The sequence below is a fragment of the Meles meles genome, chromosome 20 (assembly GCF_922984935.1).
Source record: "Meles meles chromosome 20, mMelMel3.1 paternal haplotype, whole genome shotgun sequence".
Classification (NCBI taxonomy): Eukaryota; Metazoa; Chordata; class Mammalia; order Carnivora; family Mustelidae; genus Meles; species Meles meles.
Genome location: NC_060085.1, coordinates 53,784,256 through 53,808,369, shown reverse-complemented (window position 1 = coordinate 53,808,369; position 24,114 = coordinate 53,784,256). Strand labels below are relative to the sequence as shown.

The window sequence follows — 24,114 nt, the reverse complement described above, 5'->3', positions numbered from 1 at the left end:
GTTATTCTCCAGACAATTACTTTCTAGTTCTGAGCTAAAAATTAACATAAAAGGTATGTTAAAGCCAGAAGACTAGAAATGACTGAGCATACCCCTGTTATTCTTTTATAGCAAATGAACATAGAAGTACCCCAAATAATACCCCTTCACTTCTACGTAACCCTTTCCACGTGCATGGTGGTGTGTCTCAGGCAGGGGCATGAGGTTTTAAGAGGACACTTAAGTACAGCATGGTAGCTTCCTAAGATGTTAATCACAAAGGTGTAGAGAGAGCTCCAAACATTATTTCTCTCCCATAATAACCAAGCACTGAATCCACCACTGATGAATTTTAACTTGAACCTTTCCATAAAATAACAGCATTACTGAGACATACCTCACTTACTAGACAATTCACCCATGTAAAGTACGTAATTCAGTGCTGTTTTTAGCATGTTTACAGGATGATGAAACCATCAGTGCAATAATTTTAGAATATTTATAGAATGTAGGATAATTTTAGAATATTTATGTCACTCCTAAGAGAAATCCTGTATACATCAGCAGTCAGTCCCATGGCATTATCCTTTTCCTCCATTTGTATTTCTTCTTGGGAAATTAGTTCCACAAAACTACAACCTTCAATTTGCCCTAAACAAACTTACTACTATTTTTTCATCAATTAGAGTTTCTCCCTGGTGTTAGAATTCATGGTTTAATGATTGATGTGCTTCATGATTTCAAATCATCTTGCCACTCAATCCTTGCCTCAACGACAACTGGAATTCTTTGGTTTAGGGTCTGTGTTCTACTAGCCTGATTATTTTCACTGCTCTCCGCTAGACCATCTCTGATGACTATATAGTCTTTCTTAGACCAAAAAGACTAGCTCTCTATGTACCATTCCTGATGCAGAAGTTCCACAACCTCACGTGAGGGTGGTAGAATGTCTTCTATTTGTTCTCATAAAGTCGCCCTCTTAGCGCAGTAGGCAGCACGTCAGTCTCATATTTGTTCTCATAGACTCTTCCCAAAGTATACTGCCTCAGGATCCTCTATAGTGAAAGTGAAAACCACATTTTGGCAAATTCTTGCAGACTTTCAACATGTTCCTATAACTCCTCCCTACCAGCTTAGCCTTTCACCAAATGTCACTGAAAACTTTAAAAAGGTATCACTCAGTACTCCTTCAAAATGATTTTTACAGGGGTGCCTGGGTGGCTCAGTGGGTTAAAGCCTCTGCCTTTCACTCAGGTCATGATCCCAGGGTCCTGGGAGCGAGCCCCGCAACGGGCTCTCTGCTTGGCAGGGAGCCTGCTTCCTCCTCTCTCTCTCTCTCTGCCCGCCTCTCTGCCTACTTGTGATCTCTGTCTGTCAAATGTATAAATAAAATCTTAAAAAAAAATGATTTTTACAAACATTTTGTAAATCAGTATGCTCCTAGTACCATCTTTGTAGGATTCCATGGTGACCATCTCTCCATTCAGACAAGTGCCTGTCTGTCTTTAGAATGAACTAAAGTACTCAAATGTATTAAACCCAATTTTGCCTGCATTTTATTTAATTTCTTGATACCTGTTTTGGTGAAAACCTTTGATCCAAGCCCACCGGCCCCTGAATGAGGGGTATACTCTCTGGAAGGCAGAGAGCAGGGAAGCAAAACCAATAGTAGAAGTGGTACTTCTTTAGATCCTAGAAGAAAGAATATAACAGAAGATATCAGAGTAGCACCAATGATTAAACTGGAATGCATCCATTAATGTAATTCCCCATTGCCATGTAGATAGACACATCGATGCACCCAAAATAGGATCAGCTGATCAGAAAGTCTCATCTCCAACAGAGCTCATGATAGAATACAGAATTTTTGTCTTTCTCCATATACCACACACTAATACCTCATGATAAACATACTAGCCACTTGCTAACAGAAAGTGTTAATTGGCAATTACCATCATCACTGTTAAATACACAAAACCATAATTATTATCCCATTTTATGGACAGAAAACTGAAGCTTAGAGGGAGGTGAAGTACTTGAACAAAACAAAGATACTGAGTGGTGGGGAGGGGGGGTAGAATTCTGTTTTCGAAATTTAAGTACATACTATGGTACTAGTATGTACTATACTATCTGGGAAGGCCCAACCAGCAGACATGGTTACCACTCTTCAGAGTCAAATGAATGGAGCATATTATTGAAAAGGTTGTGCCATCCATAACCTCTATATGCCTCTATATGCCTGCGATAATAAAACACTGCTTTCAGAAATGCCTTGTTGGTGTGATTTGAGTCAACAACTATTAAACACTTGCCATGTACAAAGCAATACGTTAGACACTCTGACAATAAGAAGATAAATAAAAGCCAGTCGAGCCCTCAGGCAGCTCACTCTCTGTACCGGCAGAGATAAAGTGAGTCCATGATTAATAGTCATGGGTCACAGAAGAGGTTCTGAGAACAAAGGAGCATCAGTGACATGAGATTACATCTTCAGAGGTATATCTTCCACCAGGGGAAGCGAGGCAGGGACAATGACTCATGAAGCTGTTCTTGAAAACTGTTCCCACTCAGGTTGGATGCTCTTGCCTCTGAATTCTTATAGCTTTTGTGGCCTAAGTTACTCCTATGGTGGATCTCATAGTTCTATGGGTGTTTGATAGCTTCTCCATCAGTTTATTTATTTGGCTAATCAGTATTTTTCTTGAATTTTGTTAAGAATAAAGAATAGCCAGTTGTTTGATGACTTCTTATTAACATATAATTCACACACCATAAAAGCTACCATGTTAAAGTGTAAAAAGCCCCCATCAGTTTATTGTTAGAAACACCCATCCACAGAACTTCCCATTCCCCCTTCTGCCCAACTCCTGGGAACCACTCATCTATTTTCTGTCTCTATGGATTTGCTTTTCCTGGGCTTTCCATATTAATGAAATTTTACCATATAACTTTTTAAATATAAATGTATATATACAAACATATGTCTGGATGAGGAAATCTAGTCATTATAGTTTCTAGTCTCTAATTCTGCTATTAACTCATCAACTAATAACAAATTCCCTTTTGATGGCAGCAAAACAAACTACAAAATAAAAATTAAAGTGTTTGTTCCTTTGAGTCCTAAAAACAGCAGCAAGGAAAGTAAAAACATCTCCACCGATTATTCTCTCTTCCTTATACTTATATGATTTGTCATAACTGATCTTTAGTCAAAGGTTAAACAATTCAAGATGAAGGACCTCACAATTTCTAAGAAGCTTTATCAGAGTATCTTCAAAAGAAAAAGGTTTGAATTTCTTAGAAATTCTTTTCAGGATACAAAGGACCTCGATTAAATTAAACATAAAGCCCTTTGTATTTGAAGAGACTTTTAATTTTTTTTAAAAGGCAGGTTAAGAATGATCAGTAAAAAGGGCAGCAGGGGGGCACCTGGGTGGCTCAGTGGGTTAAGCTTCTGCCTTTGGCTCAGGTCATGATCTCAGGGTCCTGGGATCGAGCCCTGCTCTCTGCTCAGTGGAGAGCCTGCTTCCCCAACTCTCTCTGTCTGCCTCTCTGCCTACTTGTGATCTCTGTCTGTCAAGTAAATAAATAAAATCTTAAAAAAAAAAAAAGGGCAGCAGGGCAAACACACGGAATTCTTGGTACAGAAAACATATCGATGTTAAAGTAACAAACCTAGAAATCTTTAACTAGCACTACTGATGTATCTCTTAGTAGCAGATCTACAAAATTGTTTAAATTTATGCAATTAATGCCAAACTACAGCCAGTAATCTCATGAAGGATTTAAACATTTTTATATCTCTCCCATTATTACACAGAGAGCATTATAACTTGTTGGAAATGTGCTCCTTATAGATAGCCTCCCTTTGGCATGGCCTTCAGTATGATTTTTATCATTCTCTCTTTGCCTTGGGCAGCAAATCAGATAGGCAGCATTCAGAAGAAACAGAGGATTAGTTCGTGAAGGAAGAAGAAAGGCAAGACCTATAACTGGGCAAAAGGAAGGAAGGAAGGAAAAGAGAAAGGGAGGGAGGGAGGGGAGAGATAGATGTGGGGAAGAGGATTAATATCCAAAGCTGATGAAGCTGGTAAAACAAAACACTCAATATATGTTAACATCAATATGTTTATATGCCTTCTCCAAAGAATTTATCCTAAAGAAATAAAATGAGCAGAAAAAAAAAAAAATCAGTGTGGCCAATACTGTTCACCGCAGCATTCTTTAAAATAGTGAATATCAGGAACAACCTAGATGTACAAGAGTCTAAAGAACATACACTTGACAGAATATTACACAGTCAACTTAATTATAAAGGCTAACTTTATTTTACATAGAGATATATATGTATAGAGATATACACACATGCACATACACGTGTGCCGTGTATATGGCTGGTCGCTATAACCAACCCTTCCATTTCCCCATACTGCCCACCACAGATACCAGGTCCTTGCCCCTACTTCCCTAGGCAGCAGATGTTACACTTACACAAAACGTTTTTCATTCTTAAAAAAACATAGCTGTGTGGACAAACTATGCAGTGTAAACTCCTCTAGTCTGGAAGCTGTTGGGGGATAGCCAGGATCCCCAAGATGTCATCTTTTCCTTATGCTGATGGACCCAGCAACTGAGCTCTGTAGGACTGTACTGAACAAAGATAGTGGTGACAAAGAACCACTATTCCCTGAAGCTGACTTGACTGTCCCGAATGACAAGACACGGGTCTCGGTGTTCCATTAACCATGCAACTAGCAACGGTATGGTCAGAATGAATTAACTTTGCACTGGTGATAAGTGCCAACACCATTGGGCCACTTATCAAATGAGTGTTTCTTGAACAGCTCTGAATTCAATAACACCAGGTAGTAGCTTCAGTGAGAAGAGCACAGACTGTCCTATTGGCACCCTGGACTCGGCCGGGGCATTTCAGCAGTCTAAATATGACTGAGAGTCCATTTACTTACTGCAAAGGTCAAGAGGAGGAACTTGTTGAGGAGGACAGGGTTTTCGAGAGCAGCACCTGATTTTACAGCTTCCCATATCTGTCAGAAGAAAGAGAAGGGTCAAGGCAGTTCTCTGGTGTCTCTGAGCTTCTCACAAATAAAGTATAGAGGTGAAAAGCTCCAAGCTCTTCTTTCCTCCAGGCCCCAGAGAGAGTGGGTTGTTACCTCACTCTGGCTCTACCACCACAAACTCCCTGAGCCGTCAGACTCAGCATCCAAGGAGGAAAGCAGGCCATTTTCATGCCTTCATTATTTCCTCCAACAAATATTTACTGATTGTCTACTATCTTACAGGCACATCAGGATTATAGAATAAAAGACACAGTCCCAGGTGTCTGTGTGGCTCAGTTGGTTAAGCGACTACCTTTGGCTCAGGTCATGATCCCGGAATCCCAGAATCCAGTCCTGCATTGGGCTCCCTGCTTAAAGGGGAGTCTGCTTCTCTCTCTGACCCTCTCCCCTCTCATGTTCTAATTAATAAATAAAATCTTAAAAATAACAACAACAACAACAATAAAAACCCTGACACAGTCCCTACCCTCAAGAAGCTCTGGGTTCAGTGAGGCAGACAGGCATAAATGTCCAGATACACCACCAGGTAGGACATGCTACCTCAAAAAGATGTGGAATTCCTGGGAGGAGCATTGAACTGGGCTGGGAAGGGGTTCTAGGAGGCAGTGATTTGACCTAGGTATAGGGGATTTCTGAAAGTATCACTTGGGATTATCTTGCCCTGAGACATGAAGGAAAGAGAATGAGTTTATGCATACTCAGCAAGTAGTGTGACCAGAAGCAGAAGTTGGTACTGGTCTGTAGCTGCTGATCACAAGGTTTGAGTAGCTAAGATTAGCTGCTAAACTTTATGTCACTATGAAAGACAAACAGCTGTACCAAAGGAGTCACTGGGTGGAAGAGGGAAATAAACAAAGAGAAGTTCCTACTATTGACATAATAACCCTGGAGGAGCTGGAGCAGAGAAGAGCAGGCCCCATGTCCAATAAACTAAGAGGGTGGGAACTGCTGGGGAGTGTGGATGGGGGTGAAGGCTGAGCCGCAGGGTGAGGGGTGGGATTTCTGGGGAAACAATCTGTAATTTTTGATAATGGATGAGAATTCGACCCAGCTCCTTGGAGACAGCCTTTGAAATGTGCAGCCGGACCAGGAGCCCAGGAGCAGTCAAGCTGCAGGCCCAGGAAAACCACCATCATCACCTGGGTCACAAGCCACATCCATCTCAAGGGATATTAGGGATGCCTTCCTTAAGACCAAAGGCAGAAGATCTCCTTCTCTGACCATGGCACCCATACTCATTTTTTAAGATTTTATTTATTTATTTGACAGAGAGAGAGAGAGAGATTACAAGTAGGCAGAGAGGCAGGCAGAGAGAGAGAAGCAGGCTCCCTGCTCAGCAGAGAGCCCAATGTGGGGTTCAATCCCAGGACCCTGAGATCATGACCTGAGTTGAAGCCAGAGGCTTAACCCACTGAGCCACCCAGGGGCCCCTCATCTTTTCTTTTTTAAGACTAGTGTGAAGACCACTCAATTAATTGGGTTAGAGGGGATAGGGATAAACCGTCCTCCGATTTTAATTCCTCACACTAAACTTAGAGTGGAAGAAGTAAAAGAAAGACCTGGCACAAAGAATATCATGTCCCAAGGACAGAGGTGAGAACAAAAGTAGGGGAAGGAATTACAAGTCATTTACTGTGACAGGGTCAGAGAAGATGAGGGCAAGAGTGACAGGAGAGAAAGGCCAGAGAGGCCACAGAGGCTAGGCCACAAGGGGTCTTGTAAATCAAATGGAGTAGTTTAGAATTTTATTTACTTCTTTGACAGAGAGAGAGAGAGTGAGAAAGCACATGCACAAGTAGACAGAGAAGCAGGCAGAGGGAGGGGGGGAGCAGGCTCCCTGCTGAGTGGAGAGCCCTATGCAGGGCTGGATCCCAGGACCCTGAGATCATCACCTGAGCCAAAGGCAGAGGCTTTAACCCACTGAGCCACCCAGGTGCCCTAGATGGAGAAGTTTAGATTTAGCCTTAAAGATACGGAAGAGACAGTACAATCATCTCTGACAGCATTACAGTACTAGGACTGGAAAGCCATGTGGCACAAAGAAGAGAGAACCCAAAGGCATGCAGACACAGCAATAGAACTCTTAGCAATAGGTCAAGATACTTCCAAATGCTAATTGGAGAACAGCAGCAAAGCTTTTCACAACTGCCCTGCCATGGTTTTCTGGCCTATCCCCAGTTGAGAGGCTCAATGTCTTCTCCCTGAACTTCCTGCCAATGCAGGAGACTGTAAGAACTCCCTCTGGGAAATAAACCAAAGCCTGCAAGGATCTTTTTTTTTTTTTTTTTTAAGATTTTTTATTTGACAGAGAGAGATCACAAGTAGATAGAGAGGCAGGCAGAGAGAGAGAGGGAAGCAGGCTCCCCGCCAAGCAGAGAGCCCGATGCGGGACTCGATCCCAGGACCCCGAGATCACGACCCGAGCCGAAGGCAGCGGCTTAACCCACTGAGCCACCCAGGCGCCCAGCCTGCAAGGATCTTTAAGTACTGACTCTATGCCAGTTTCCCTGACAGACCCATAGAGCTGATCAGAAACACTGGGCCTACCAAGACCAGGGAAGACAGGGCAGATACATCATCGGTTCCCAGCTAACCTCATCTGCTGCTTGCTCCAAAAGTAGCTTCTTATCTGCAGCCTTGAAAGCCTCGAGTGTGTTGGTGTTAAAGAGCGTTCCAACAGCTGGGCAGCAGTGGGCTGGGGTGGGAGCACTCCTAGACATGGGAGAAACATGGTTAGGCAGGCACAGATGGGACAGCAGTGGGAGACAAAAGACAGTGCTCTGTAGGGCAAAGAGATAATCAATCACACATTTCTTTGGGAAAACATGAATATCTTTGCTTAAGAACTAAAAAACCGGAACTATACACACACACACAAAATCTCTATATTCTCTTTACCCTCATCTCTTGTTGTTCTTCCACTGCCCACCACCCCCCACCTCACCTCAAATATAAATCAATTACCCTTTCTCATCTTTAACCTGAAAGGGAAACATCATTTATGGAACTTCTACTGCGCCAAGAACTGTACAAGTTTTGCATTTTTGTAACAACTCTTTCTTCTGATCAAAGGCTTAAGTAACTCGCCTAAGATCACATAAAGATAGGCAGGGCAGGAATCTAAAGCCAGAACTAGCAGACTCCAAGGTATTGAGCTGCCTAATCCCTACTCAAACCCTCCCAGGCTTCAAGGCCCTGCTCCAAACTCTCTCCTTCCTAGAAGACCCTCCCATTTTCTCTGGTAATGGCTGGCACAGGAAACCGAGCATTACATTTTAGTGTGTCTTTAAGACTGACCATCAGAGACACCCAACTAGAGGACAGTAAGCTCCTTGAGGGCAGGGAACATGTCTCCAGACCTCACCCAGCCTAAACAGGCTCCACAAAGAGATGCTGCTGGGTCAACTCCCAGTGGTGGTCTGAGTCACAGAGACAAAATGTGTCATACCTGGGCTACCTGCCAATCTGTCGTGTCATGTGTGTATCACACTCTATACTGTCCCCTTACGGTCTTCAGAGTAATCAAAATCAGGAGAGAAGAAGATGAGTTAATTCTAAGTACAAGCTCAGATATGGAAATATCTGGTCTCCTCTCTGAAATGATTAACTTGTGTTTTAGAGGTTACAGATGCTAATTGAAAAATACTCATTTCATTAGGAGTCTAATATTGTTGTCAATTACAACTACTGCAGAGAGAATGCATTTTTATTGATTGTACAGTTTCGAAGACTTCATGTCTCTTGGCGTCTATAAAATTGGGTTCATAGGGGCTGCGAGGATAGAAGACTGAAACCTAGACCAGGTGTGTGGGGGTGTAACTGGGTGGCCAAAGCAGATGTGCCAAATGTTGTCTGTGGGGCGCAAACGCCAGGTCCGAGGAAAAAGTAATTTTCAATGGCCAGAGCCTTCCCTTGGGGGCTGACAAGTCAGCAAATCATAAGCTGTCTCTCACAACTCTACTCCAATAAAATATTTTTCATCCACATGGGAGGAGAACATCAAAGACAGTCTTAAAGAGAAAGACAAATCACAAAGGAGCGAGTCTCAGCCTAGAGGGAGGAAGAAAGAGCACAGTAGTGGTTGGTCCACTAGGCCCCCTACATTCAGACTTGGCTTTATGAAATTACTGCTGAAATAGAAGGGACAAAGCTCTGCTCTAATTGTGATACATGCACAAGAAGAAGGGACCCTTCTTCCTAAATGCCTGAGTGTCCCAGGTATGTGAATGCAGTGTTGAAGTGTCATCATGGGAAGTCAAGTAACTGCCAGCATGCTGACCAGGCTCCTAGAACATTAGTGCTCATGCAAGTTAATCAGAGAGCACAAGCTGAAGTTTCAAAGGGAAGAATTTTTCATGAGTAAAGTCCCACCAGGGGAGGTAGCCAAGGAAACAAATTTAGAAAGTGATAGTGGGAGGGAAAGCCATTCTGCCAACCTCTCCAAGTTCAAGTTCACTTGTTCCACAACAAGTGAAGATAGATGGCTCAGACGAAGAGTGGAAAGAGTCCCGGACTTAGAAGCAAGAGAATTTAGTTCACATCCTGGTCCTAGACACATATTAGTTTAGGTTCCTAAAATTTCATTGATATGAAATGCCCAGGATAGGAAATCCATACACAGAAAGTAGATCATGGTTACCAGGCCTGGGGACTGGGAGAAGGGAAGAATGTCGAGTAACTGCTTATGGGTACAGGCTTGCTTTCTGGAGTGATGAAAATGTTCAAGAATTGGTGGTGGCACCTGCACAACCTTGTGAATACACAAGTGTAAAAACTGCTGCCTTCTACATTTTAAAAGGGTGAATTTTATATATGTAAATTATATCTCAATAAAACTGTTGAAAGATCAGAATTAGAAATCTTCCCCTGATAGTAAAGTCAACTGTGAACTCCCAATGATGTAGACTAACCAGGTAAAAGACTGATCTTAGAAAGGCCTCAAGCCTGGATCTGCTTGGGGATGCTATCTCTAGGAACTTAGCCTGCACTTCGCTCAGTCTCCCAGCCCTGAGGGAGGGAAGTTCTGAAGCTGGTTTGCACCTGTTATTCACACCTGGCCAAAGGCAGGACAGACAGGCAGGGTGATGGCCAGGACAGAATAAATCCCCCAGAAGACAGACAGAGGTGATTTTTCATTATTTAGAGGAATCTCTGTTCTAACTGCACAGCTCTGCAGGCCTACGAGGAACTTTGGGAACCTAGAAGTCATAGTTAGTCTGGGGGCATGCACCATGCTTTCTGTAATAATCTGTGAGTGTCTGTTTTGCAACATCTCTAACAGATTCCACTGCTGTCTTTCCACCAATCACACCACATCCCACTTTGACAGCCATGCATTTAGACTGCTTGTAATTGATTTCAACAGTTATTTGAGCAACTAGTACATGTCAGATCTGTGTTAGGGGTTAATGAGATAGCAGAGATTAAGAGAGTCTGTGTTCTGTGCTGATGATTTTGCATATGAGTCTAATTTCCTTAACTATTTTTTAAAGTTTTTTTGAGGGCAAGGGTTATGCTTTCTATTTCTCTAATTAAGTCCAACTTGAAGCTTAGTAAAGAAAATATTTCTTCTGACTGCAAAGATAAATGTTCCTCAAGGGAAAGAAGCCCAGAGAAAGGAAAACTAATGCTTTAATGAGTCTATTTCACAATTATGCAGAGATTGTCCACCAAAATCTACTCTTCCATTCGTAAACAGAAATAGAGTACATATAAGCTGCTTGTAGTGGGGCACCACGCTTCCCAGACTCATGCTCTCCCCAGTGGAACCTGAGCGAAGTGACGCATGTCCTTGCCCGGCAAGGCAAAGTGACAATTCAGGTTGTTGGGTTGTTGTTGTTTTTTTAACTTTTTGTTTGGTCTTTCTTGCAAGATTTTATTTAAAACAAGTTAGTTAACATATAGTATAGTATTAGTTTCAGGGGTAGAATTTAGTGATTCCTCACTTGCATACAACACCCAGTGCTCATCACAACATGTGCCCTCCTTAATGCCCATCACCCAGTTACCCTATCCCCCCACCTACCTCCCCTCCAGCAATCCTCAGTTTATTTCCTCTAGTTAAGAGTCTCTTGTGGTTTGTCTCCTTCTCTGTTATTTTATTGTCCTTCCTTTTCCTTATGTTTATCTGTTTTGTTTAAATACCATACAATTTCACTCCTATGTGGAATTTAGGATACTTTTAAGTAGGTCCCATGCCCAACATGGGACTTGAACTCAACGACCCTCAGTTTAAGAGTCACATGCTCCACCAACTGTCAGGCAAGTGCCCCCTACAATTCCGTTTTAAGCAACACACAAAGACAAGTTCTCTAGAATGATGGGAGCCATAGACGGAAGAAGACTGAATCCCAGTCCCATACTATCAAGTGGGCAAGAAGTAAACCTCTTTTGTGTTTGGGCCATTACGTTTTGGAGTCTGGGTTAGCAGTATACCCTACACTAAGACAGCTCTCTCCAGTGCAAAATGGTTGATGCCTGACAAAATACTACTTGACTGCTAATTCACCTCGTACAATGTAGAGAACAGGATTCTTATGGTACTAACCACTGGCAGAGACCCATTAGGCTTCCAGGGACTCAGAGAATAAGGGATTTATGTGGGGCTATGCAAAACTGAGATACTCTTGGCATCTACAAATGAGTACTAAGACTGTTAGCTCTTCAGCTGTACCTTATTCCTCTCTCCATGCCCAGTGCCTAGCACATTCTATTGTCAAGACACAGAGGAAGTAATCAATAAGTATTTCTGAAATAACCATTACCTTTTCACATTTATTACAGCACAGAGCACACTAAAATGCACACATGTATCTTCTACCTCTATCCAGCGCTCCGTGTTTCTTAAGTCTGTGTATTCCTACCACCTACCTATCCTGCACGTAAGAGGCATTCAGCATCTGATGAGTAAATTTATAGATTTCCCCTACAAACCCGTGCAGGTGTAAGGCAATAAAAACAAAGAAAGAATAATAATGAAAATAATTTGCATACGAAGAACTCCTTTCTTCTGTGGTGTTCCAAGTACTTCCATTAAACTCCCTAGCTGTCTTAGTCTGTTTGGGTTGCTATAAGAAAATATCGCAGACTGGGTACTGATGAACAACAGAAATTTATTTCTCATAGTTCTGGAGGCTGGAAACCCAAGATCAAGGTGTCAGCATGGTCCGGTTCTGGTGAAGGCCCTCTTCCAGTCACAGACTGCCCATTTAGCTCCACATCCTCAAGTGGTGGAAAGGGAGTGTTAGTTCTCTGGGAGTCTATTATAAGGCACTGATCCCATTCATGAGACCTTTGCCTCATGACCTAACCCCCTCTCAAAACCCCCCCTCCTGACACCATCACCAGGGGCATCAGGTTTCAACATAGGAAAGGCAGGGACACAAACACTCAGACCAAAACACCAATCATCCTAGGACAGATTCAGAAAATCACAGACCTGTAAAACGGGAAGGAACATCAGAAGCCAAGTGGCAGAGATGAGGAAACTGAATGTAAGGAAATTAAAAGCACTTTTTCTAGGTAACAGAGTTAACCTGCTTTAGATAAGAGGCTTGCCGGATCCAGCACTGCCACTAGGGCCGCGCCCCATTCCTGCTCATCTCCTCAACCACATAGCCTGGAACACTGCAGGTATTCAACAGCGCAATGAAAAGATATGACCAGTCAGATCAAGCAATTTCTGTGAAAGTCATAGCTGTGCGATCACAGATATTCTCTTACCTCCGTCAACTAAAATTTCTGGATCACTTGAGTTTAAGATGTTTGGATTTTGTAATAAGATCAAAACCTAACTTCTATGAACTACATTTTTCCTGTAACTAATTGTTCCTAAGAATACAATTATTAAAATCTTAAAAAAAAAAAAAAAACAACAGAACATAACCCTTCAGTCTAGTCCAGAGTAAAGATGGGAGCAAGTTTAGCTTTTAATTAATGTTAGAGTCTTGAGATCACATTAAAACTACACTGCTCATATGCCCCTCTGAACATCTCCAGACAATTTAATGCTTATACACTGTCAGTTATTTTCCTTATTATCTTGTAATTGCTTCAGAGGTAAGTTAATCTCTGCCGAAACAAGAGAGAGATTACCAGGATTTGATTTGTTTTGACAAGCAACCACAAGGAATTTATTACAGAGCAAGAAAGGTCTGAAGAGAACAAGAAACACCAACACATACCTTTTAAAGAAAAAAAGACTAATATATTTTTTAATACGACCATGTTTTGTTTATTTTTCCTACGCCTTTCTTTCCCCTCAGAGTGTGACGTGTTACTTATTTCAGCATATCAGATCCCTGATTTACCTGGTATAGGGAAAAAGGACTAATACCATTTTAGATTTATGTTACACCATTAAATTTTTCAATTTGAGATAGAAGAATCAAATGTGTTGACTTTTTGAGAGATTTTAAAAATATATTCTATGGCTAAAATCAACAACACAAGAAACAACAGGCGTTGGCAAGGATGTGTAGAAAAAGGAACGCTCATGCACTGCTGGTGGGAATGCCAACTGGTGCAGTTGCTGTGGAAAACAGTATGGAGGTGCCTCAAAAAATTAAAAATAGAATTACTGTATGATTCAGTTATTGCACTACCGGGTATTTACCCAAAGAATACAAAAACACTAATTCAAAGGGATACATGCACCCCTAATATTTACAGCAGCATTATTTACAATAGCCAAATTATGGAAGCAGCCCAAATTTCCACCAACTGATGAATGGATAAAAAAATTGGGATATACATATATACAATGGAATATTATTCAGCCATAAAAAAAAAGAAATCTTGCCATTTGCAATGACATGGGTGGAGCTAGAGAGTATAATACCTAGTGAAAAAACTCAGATAAAGACAAATACCATATGATTTCATGCATTTAAGAAATTAAACTTCATGGGGCCCCTGGGTGGCTCAGTGGGTTAAAGCCTCTGCCTTTGGCTTGGGTTGTGATCCCAGGGTCCTGGGATTGAGCCCCATATCCGGCTCTCTGCTCAGCAGGGAGCCTGCTTCCTTCCTCTCTGCCTGCCTCTCTGCCTACTTGTGATCTCTCTCTCTGTCAAATAAATAAATAAAATCTTAAAAAAAAAAAATTAAACTTCAGAATTTAAAGACAAAATAAACAAGCAAAGGGGATAAAAAAGGGAGAGAGAAATCAAGAAACAGACTCTTCTGTTTCTTATAAATAACAGATGGTTGCCAGAGGGGAAGGGGATAAGGGGATGGGTTAAATGGGTGTTGGGGATTAGGGAGGACACTTGTCATGATGAGAGCACTAGGTGATGTGTGACATTGTTGAATGACTATATTGTACCTCTGAAACTAATACAACACTGTATAATGTGGAAGCATTGACTGCATTGAAGCCTTCAATTCTTCAAGTATTAATTGTCTCAGAGCCCCTCAATATGGTTTCACCTCCACTTTTCTGTGTGGAATTCAGTTTGAGACTGCAAACAGCCTAATCACAAATCCAATGACCCTTGCATTGAATGCTGACCTTTCTGCTTCTGACACTGTTGATCAACTCTTTCCTTCCTGAAAGCATCATGTTTGGTTTCTGTAACACTTTTCTGATTCTTCTTCTTCTCTGAGAATTCTTATCTCCTTTGATAGTTCTGTATCTTCCTTCTTGCACCCCCTGATCAGATCCACTCACTAGTCTGTCCTTCTGTTCTTCTTACGTGATAGTCTTCCTCTCTTAGAGCCTCATGATCTCCTCTGCATGGATGACCCTCTCCTTGACTCCAGGGCCTCATGGGCATTTCCACCAGATGATGTCATCTCAAACTCAACATGTTTTAAACTAAGTATACCTTCTCCTAAAATCGTATCCCCCTCCTGGTCTTTCTGTTTCTGTAGAATATAACAAAATGCCCCTGGCTACTCAGACTACAACCTCAGAAATCTATTTCACTCTGCTTCTAAATTTAGCTGCCTTGGGCAAGCCATTTTACCTTCTGACCCATGGTTTCCTCATCTAAGAAAAAGAGAAAAATCACATCTGGCAGGTCTGAAAGGATTATGTATATGAAAACACCTGCATAATTAAGTCAATAAATGTCTCTCTTCTCTCCAGCAGTACCTATGGCTCCCAACCAGGGGAAAAAAAAAAAAAAACCCAAAAAACCTCTTTGAGGGTGTATGTCATGTTTCTTTGTATAATGCCTTACACAATGGCTTATAGGTAGAAGTAGCCTAATAAATGTTCACTAATGTCCATGGATAAGCAACGGAAGGAGTAAGTCAAGAAGTATCAATAAGGAATCACAAAATATTAAATAAAATCAAAAGTAGAAGGGCTACTATCTACACCTCAACCAATCTAGATGATATTTGGCACCTAATAGGCTCTGATATTACCTGCTGGAAAAAGGTATATCGTTAGATGCTAAGCATCTAGCACTTGTCTCTGTGCATCTAGCACTTGTCTCTGGGGGGTACAAGAGAACTGAAGAGCTGGCCCTGCTTCTGGGGGCTCCCCCAGGTCCCCCTGTGGCTTACCTAAGTTAAGAATGCTCATTCCTGGGGCGCCTGGGTGGCTACGGCAGTTAAACCTCTGCCTTCGGCTCAGGTCATGATCTCAGGGTCCTGGGATCGAGCCCCACATCGGGCCCTCTGCTCAGTGGGGAGCCTGCTTTCCTCTCTCTCTCTCTGCCTGCCTCTCTGCCTACTTGTGATCTCTCTCTCTGTCAAATAAATGAATAAAAAACCTTAAAAAAAAAAGAATGCTCATTCCTCACAGAAAGCAAACACTTTAGATTTTAAGCCAAAAAAAAAAAAAAAGAAAGAAAGAAAGAAAAGAAAAAAATACTCACATGTCAAAAGCACTGAACTCCAATGTTAAGCGAGCTGGCAGCCCAGCAGAATCACCTGGACAGAAACATTATCACATTTTCCATTATGAGTCAGTAATAGCAGCATTTATAACTAAAATGTTTGTGAATAATTTTGTTCTCTTTCTTGAGCCCTAAGTGCCCTGTCCAATTCCTGGTCATCCATATTCAACAGGGACTTAGCAGAAGATGCCAGAGCTTTTCTAAATTGGAGGAATTTATCCAGACTACAAAAAAAGATTCATTGAGAAAAAAAATTCCCAATCTCCTCCCCCAGCAATTCTAAGTAGTCAGTATTAATTCTGTGGGTTAATAACTAGAGTCTCACTACTCCCTTTCTTTTCCCCGCAACAGAGGAAAAGAAGTGAAAACGAGTTTGTGTCAAAAGCCAGGAAGTAAAAGGGGATAAAAGCCATGGCACACGGAATATAATCAATGTTACTGTAATAGCACTGTATGGTGACAGAAAGCAGCTACGCCTGTTGTGAGCAGAGCATAATGTATAAACTTGTCGAATCACTATGTTGTAAACTAAAACTAATGTAGCACTATGTGTAAATGACATCCAAATAAAAATAAATTAATTAATTAAAGACAGTCAGGAAGTGAAATAGAAACCAGTGAAGAGCATGAATTATACAAGACAAAGGTGGGAAAGCTGACCCGATACTGGAGGGCGGAGAGCATAACAGAAGATGACGGGATACCGAGTTACTCTCACCCACCATTGTAGTAATAGCCCTTAATGTCCTTGGGAGCTTCATCCAGCCGGTACTCATTCAGCTTCCTCTGGGTCAACTCATGCCAGAATCCAACGTCCAAGGCACTGCTAAAGGGAGCGAACTGCAGTTTGGACAGCCCAGGATCCCCCGGAGCTGCTGCCATTATTTGCTGCCTACTAGAAAACAAAACAGCACAACATACGGTGAGGAAAAAAAAAAATTCGTAATAAGGCATAACCAAAACAAACAAGCAAAAAATGATGGGAGGTATACAGGCTACCTAAAGACCTAACTGAAAATCACCCTGATTCGGCCTATATTGCCAAGTTTCACCTCCTGACAACACAAATGATTTTCTAAGTAAATCCTTTCTCTTAGGCCTTTCTGACCTTTACCTCTGGGTATCTCCCTTTCTTGTTCAAGTCAGTCTGATGGCGGCACGAGTGCTACGCCTTCATAGACATAATCAGAGTCACAGAAATTTTTGTCCTCCTGTGTGGTCTTGGAGAACTTCACACATGCAAAACCCGAGTCCAGCAGGTCAGAAACACAAGGCCGACTATCCAAGCTCTGAATGAGAGCTGCACTTGAGCACCCCCCACCCCCGCTGAGGAGAGAATGAACAAATTTCTGCCCATCTAACCTGAATTTTTTTACATCTCATCTTTTATCTTTTAAATGCATGGAAAATTTGCATTTTACTGTATATACGTATTTTAATATTTCATTCTCCCCCTGAAATCATCAAATAAATGTGACCGTCCTGGCAATCAGGCATGTGCACACTGTAACTCTCCCACTCCTGCACGCACACTCAGGGGGACACCAATGCCAGCTGGAGAAGCACAATACTAGAGGACCTTGGTATTTCCAAAAAAGCAGAAGTGGGAGGTCTCTTCACTTTCCACTCCAACTTCCCTATGACCAGACAGAGTAATATTTCTGCAGCACAATGTATGAAGAGTCACATTAGATGACAACATTCACATCTACCACATCACAATTTTGAGCCAAGATTATTACATAGCTTTCTGTTTTCCAAACTTGTTGGATTTGGGAATTAAGATCTAGCAAGCTTTTGGGGGCACCTGGGTGTAGCCCCAGGTCAGGCTCTCTGTTCAGCAGGGAGTTTGCTTCTCCTTCTCCCTTAGTGCGCATGCATGCGTGCTCGCGCACTCTCTCTCTCACTCTCAAATAAATAAATAAATAAAATCTTTAAAAAAGAGAGAGATAACAAGCTTTCGACTGATAATAACTAGATGGTAAAGTGCAAACTTAGCACTACACGAAAATGCTAAAATTCCAGCAAGAGATGAGTATGGAGTAGGGAGGAAGTCTCAGGGAAGGTGCTCTTTAAAACTCCCCACCACCTTAGTATGCATTCTCAGTATCATACGTTAGACAATGCCTGACCCAAGGTTTTCAAACTTTCCCTACCTGAGGGCTTATTAAAAACTGAAGATGAAGGGACACCTGGGTGGCTCAGTCAGTTAAGTGTCTGCCTTCAGCTCAGATCGTGATCTTGGGGTCCTGGGATCAAATCCCATATTGGGGTCCTTGCTCAGCGAGAAGCCTGCCTCTCCCTCTTCCGGCTGCTTCCCGGTTTCTCTCTCTCCCTCTGGCAAATAAATAAATAAAATCTTAAACAAAACTAAACTAAACAAAATGAAACTAAACTGAGGATGCCTGGGCTCCAGCTGCTGGAGAGCAGAAGGGAGGATGAGGGTGGCCAGGAGTCCCCAGGTTTGACTAGCGCCCAGGCAGGTCTGATTCAAGTTTGGTACTACTTGATGGCTTCAGGCCACTGGCACTCTCACTTTTGGAGGGCCCATCTCTAAACCATTTCAAACATATTTAAATGTACCCTCATCCCATATTAGATAATTTCTGGCTTTTAATTATTTGAAAGGCTTTTTATAATTTGTACTCTCAGAATGTTCATCTCTTTCCAGGTCACACCTATTTCCATTGGTCCAGGGAAAGCTTATGGACCCCATGCACTGAGACTTCAGTGCCCAAAGGAGAAACAGACCCTCACATAGGTGACCTGGGGGCTTTGCACTGAGAAACGTGGGTCTAGAATACCCAAATGGCTTCTTCCAATCACTCCCTTCTACTCTTCCTCCACAATGCTTTCCACTATTGATTTTTGAAAGAATCCATGCTCAGCCCTCTCCTTGGTCTGTAAGTTTTCTCAAAAGCAAAATTATTCATTTTCTACATTAATTTCTATTTATATGCCAGTGAACTGTAGGACTATATTTCTAGAGAGCTAACCTCCAAACAAACAGTTGACTCTTGAACAACACAGGTTTGAACTGCATGAGTCCACACCTACATGGAGCTTTTTCCAATACGGTACAGTACTATAAATGTATTTTCCTTAAGATTTTCTTAATAATATTTTCTTTTCCCTAGCTTACTTTAAGAATACACTCTATAATACATATAACCTAGTTGTTTGTGTTAATCGACTATGTGTTAATGCTATGCATTAATCGACTGTTGATGTTATCAGTAAGGCTTCTGGCCAAGAATAGGCTATAAGTAGTTAAGTTTTGAGGAGTCATCTTATACATGGATTTGACTATGTGGGGGTCGGCAACCCTATCCCCAACATTGTTCAAGGGTCACCTGTATGTTTTAAAGCCAAGACTTGGATTTCTCATAGACAACTCAAGTTTGGCAAACCCCAAACTAAACATTTCTTTTCCCAAAATTCTGCCCATTTCCCAATATGTCCTAGTTAACTTAATAGTACCAACTATATCCGAGGTCAAAACCTCAAAGTCATCTTCAGTTTTTCTATTTTTCACATTCAGTAAATCAGTAATTTCTAGAAGCTAAACCTTAAACAGGCCTCTGGAATGAGATGAAGGTGACAGCTACAGAGCATTGACCAGGACGAGGCACTGCATCAGGGCATGCACCTGAATTTACTCCTCTCGAAGGCCCTAATAAGTGACAGTTCCAGTTTTACAGAGGAAGAGACTGAGGTTCAGAGAGGTAAGAAGTCCACAGAAGGACATACAGGTAGAAAGTGGGGTGAAGTGGGGAGGGCGAGGATCCAAATTCCATATGCCCATACTCTTCATGCAATTTTGTGCTTCCTATCCAAGTCAGCTTCTCTTCTCTCCTCCACCCCCCTGCAGAAGTCAGGCCCACCATCTCATACCTCAGCTCCTGAGTTAACATGCTCACAGGTCACTGCCTTCTGTCTTCTTCAAAGCATTCCATTATTCTGTCTTCAAACAAGACATCTATGTTGCTACTGGAACTGATTTGCACAGGGCACTCCCTTGTTTAAACAAACAAAACCTTACCAGCCTTACCCCCAGAAAGAGTAAGATGTCAACACTGTCTCAGCTTGCTTGTTTCCCAGCCTTACGCCTTTCCCTAGGAAACCTCTCCCCATCTCTACCATGAAAACTCCTTCTCATCTAATAAGATTTTTTAATGAAGCTCTCATTAACGCCCACAGTCAGTGGGCACCAATGGGTCCTTTCTCTGTGATGACAGATGAAAACTTCCAGTAGGGCGTTTGCCATCATGAATCATACTTGCTTTTTTGATTATATGATTTTCAAAACTTTTAAACAATAGCAGTTGTAGTAGTAGCCATTCTAATTGAATCTTTATTCTGTGCCAAGCACTAAACATTTTATACATTATCTTAGGACAACCTCAAAGTGATTGCATTATGCCTACTTTATAGAAGAGAAATGGAGGCACTGAAGTATCAAGTAACTTGCCCAAAGTAACTTGCCCAAAGTAACTCAGTTAGGAAGGAAAAGAGCTGAGATTATAATCCAGGTTGACTGGCTTCAAAGCCCCAACTCTCTCATCACTATATCTGTACTGCCTCGAAGGGAGACACCCCTTTTCAGAACCTTTGTATTGTCTATCAGCCGCACATATGCGAAAAAACCATTTTGAAAAACATTTACATACTAACTTCCTCTCCAACAGAGTCAAAAGAAAAAGGTCATAGCCAGAGTAATCATCCACTATGGAAGGAAATCAACACAGCAGCAGACAGTGGTACAAATGGATCTCTGAAAGCCTCTGTGTGATGGGTCATCAGGCTCCTACACGCTTTAGTCATCCACAACTTACTCTTAAAGGTCAGCGGTAACTCATCATCATTTGGATGACCCGCTGAGGTCCTCAAGATGGAATTTTGCCAGTGCCAGAGACGAAAGAGAAGACTCTCTCCTATACCACACTTCAACAGTTGGGAAAAAAATGACTCAGGAAGACCACTTAGAAGATGACAGATGGGCATACTAACAAAGTGATATGCATAAGAGACACATCCTTTAAACATTTTTTTGACTTATTTGAGCCTTTAGAAATTTCAAACAGAACCCAAGAGCCTATTTCACAAGAGAAAATGGTTGGTATTTGGCCACTGAACTACTGCTTGACAGGCTAAGAAAACAGAAAGGTCCTCAGCAGCAGCAATATGTGATGAGGACATGGCTGGAAACATCTAAAGAGCACACTCAAGTATAACTGCATCATTTAATAACCCGTACATCTGTATCACATTGCCATCTTCCTTAAGCTGGAAGGGAAAATTTAAGGAAGTAATGATCAGAATGGAATTCTGGAAGGAGGAGTGAGGTATAGGTGCAAAGTCATTTATGTGTCACTAACCTAGATCCAAACATAACCTGCTTCCTAAAAAAAATGACGTGCCTGTATAACCCTAGACAGCACAAGGTGAGAATTCTGGCCTCTGCTTTGCTTAGAAAGTTAAAGATTACATCTTTCATACTTCAACACTACAAATAGACATATTCAAGGAACGAAACTGACAGGGGCATCAATATAAGTGTGGTTCAACTTCATTTCTAACTATTTCTATCACATTCAGGATGTGAAACCCGGGAGTTACACAAAATGGGATTGTGTCACTTCCACTGAAAGAGAGAGGCTTTGATGAGAATTCAACACTGTCATGAGCAAGAAACCCAGCAGTAACCAAAATATCCAGTCAAGATTAAACTTAAATAGCAGGTGGGTGGTTAAGCAATACAAACTCTGGGACTGTGTGTACCGCCCAAACGTGGTGCAAATTTCGGGCTTTATGAAAATAAAACTAAGTCACACTCAGCAACTTATACAAAGTAGGAGCTCATAAAACACCACTGTCTGAGTACCTGCCAAAAGAGTTTTTTTTACAAATGGTCCTAAACCTTGGGTAGTGCTGTTCTTTAAAGTCAAATCTCCACAGGAAATGGGTAACAGTGGTTGCCTCCCAAGAAAGCAGACATGGAGTCAGGAGACAAGGATGTAGAGAGACTTATTTTCACTGTATGGCCCTATTCTCTCTGAATTTGTGTTCGAAATTCAATGAATTTTGTGTATGTGGAGTAACAATACAGAAATAAATAATTAAAGAAAAAAGTCCCAACCCAATGGCAAGACGGGGAATGAAAGACACCCCAGACCACCAGCATAGCAGCTTTAATTCCAAGAAACAACACCTGAGAGATCCCTGGTGCAATAACCATGTCTTGCTCATCTTTCTTCAGCCCTCAGCACACTGCCTAGACTATATTAGGAGCTCAGTAAATGTTGGCACACAATAAATAGCCTTCTTCCCCCAAAAAAGGCCAATAGATGGATACTATAATGAGACAAATTACAGCAGACTTTAAATATCACTAATAGCCTGAACTGTCCAAATAAGAAACAGATTGGCTGGAGATATAATGAATTTTCCATTAGTGGAAGTGTCCGAGCATATATTAGATGATTATTTACCAAGTCATATTGTACAAAGGATTACTGTATCAGGCAGTCAGAGGAGACCAGGGTTTGGCAGGCTTTTTCTGAAAAGGGCCAGATAGTAAATATTTTAGTCATTGCATGCCAAAACAGTTTCTGTCATAGTTTCTTCTCCTTTTTTACAATGCTTGAAAAATGTGAAAACAATCCTTAGCTTATGGACTGCACACACACAAAAAGGCCCTGGTCAGGATCTGACCTGAAGGCTGTAGTTTGAGGACCCTCGACTAGACAATCTCCCACACCTGTCATTTGGGTGAAGCAGACCGCAAGGCCACAGTTGCTGCTCTACGGTAGAAACCCTGTAATCTTGCAAATACGTCTTTATGAACTGGAAAACGAAGTCCACACAGAACACTCACACATATGTCAGCATCAGTAAGCTACCATGAAGCTCAGTTAATATTTACTGAAGCTCAGAGCATCTGGATGGCTCAGTCGGTTGGGTGGCTGACTCAATTTCAGCTCAGATCATGACCTCAGGATCCTGGGATCGAACCCCACATAGGGATATGCGCTCAGTGGGGAGTCTGCTTGGGGATTCTCTTTCCTTTCCCCTCTGCCCCTCACCCTGCTCTCTCTCAGATAAATAAATAATACCATTAGTGGCATGTCACATACAAAGCTGGCATATTACCACACCTCTGATGGTTTCTTACTTTTTCCTGGACCCCTACTACTACCTTCCAACTTTTCTGGAGCCACCTTGGTGGCCCCACCACTCCTCACCTCTGACTTGATGCTGAAGAAGCATCAAGCTGCTTGGTGCTCCCCTCACATGCCTGCTGTCCTGCCTCCGCAACCCTGAACAAACAGCTAGCTCTGTCTAAAAGACACCCTTGGGGCGCCTGGGTGGCTCAGTGGGTTAAGGCTTCTGCCTTCGGCTCGGGTCATGATCTCGGGGTACTGGGATCGAGCCCCACATCGGGCTCTCTGCTCGGCAGGGAGCCTGCTTCCCCCTCCCTCTCTCTGCCTACTTGTGATCTCTGTCAAATAAGTAAGTAAGTAAGTAAGTAAATAAGTAAATAAATAAGTAAGTAAATAAATAAATAGAAAGACACCCTTGTCCCTGTGAATGACGCACTTTTCAAAATCCAGCTCAGAGGTTATCTGCTCCAGAAAGTGTTCCCAGAGCTGCCCTTCACTCTCATTACTCCTTGTCTGCTCTTCTCCATTGGCTATAGTTAATCACTTCTGTCTCTGAGCTACCTCCACGTTTAGTATTATTGTCCAACTCTTCACTGATCTGTCTACCCCCGTCAATCTGATTATAAACTCTACAGCTAAAGATCCTGGATCATATCCCTCTCAATATACCATAGTCTCTTGCACAGTGGCTCTCAAATGTTACTAAGATGAGTTCTAGAAATCTACTATGGGTACCTTCTACAAGAGAAGCAAGAGAAAGAAATAATCCAGGCTTCTGCAACTGGGAAGACAAAGCTCATTACAATGGACTGTGGTGATTAGAGTAAGAAATCATGAACAACGTAGGGAAATAGTCTATATACTCAGAAGGTCTCTAAACCTATTTTTTTTTTTTTTGGACTAAGACCTTAGTAGGCAAGAGATATGCATGTACAAATCAATTGGAGTGAAACCTTACTCAAAAAATTACAAAATTAGTAAAGAACAGATCTTTCTTCCTGAAAATATTCCCATGGTACAGGAGTTAAAAGCTTACATTCACAG

The 24,114-nt window shown here is 41.9% G+C and overlaps 1 protein-coding gene across 6 annotated transcripts in view; it reads right to left on the bottom strand.

Moving 5' to 3' along the window:
- The window catches only part of ATG7 (autophagy related 7), a 245,651-nt gene that overhangs the window by 212,532 nt on the left and 9,005 nt on the right, over positions 1–24,114 (bottom strand). For 3 of the 6 annotated variants that reach the window (XM_045990781.1, XM_045990783.1, XM_045990778.1), the window contains exons 2-6: positions 16,630–16,802; positions 15,887–15,941; positions 7,655–7,772; positions 4,950–5,027; positions 1,555–1,671 (exon numbers count right to left, since the gene is read on the bottom strand). In XM_045990781.1, coding sequence (XP_045846737.1) covers positions 1,555–1,671; positions 4,950–5,027; positions 7,655–7,772; positions 15,887–15,941; positions 16,630–16,789 — 528 coding nt within the window. In that variant the 5' untranslated portion in view covers positions 16,790–16,802. Of the gene's footprint in view, positions 1–1,554; positions 1,672–4,949; positions 5,028–7,654; positions 7,773–15,886; positions 15,942–16,629; positions 16,803–19,801; positions 19,906–24,114 lie in introns of those variants that run through there. The other 3 variants (XM_045990779.1, XM_045990782.1, XM_045990784.1) reach the window with 3 other exon arrangements.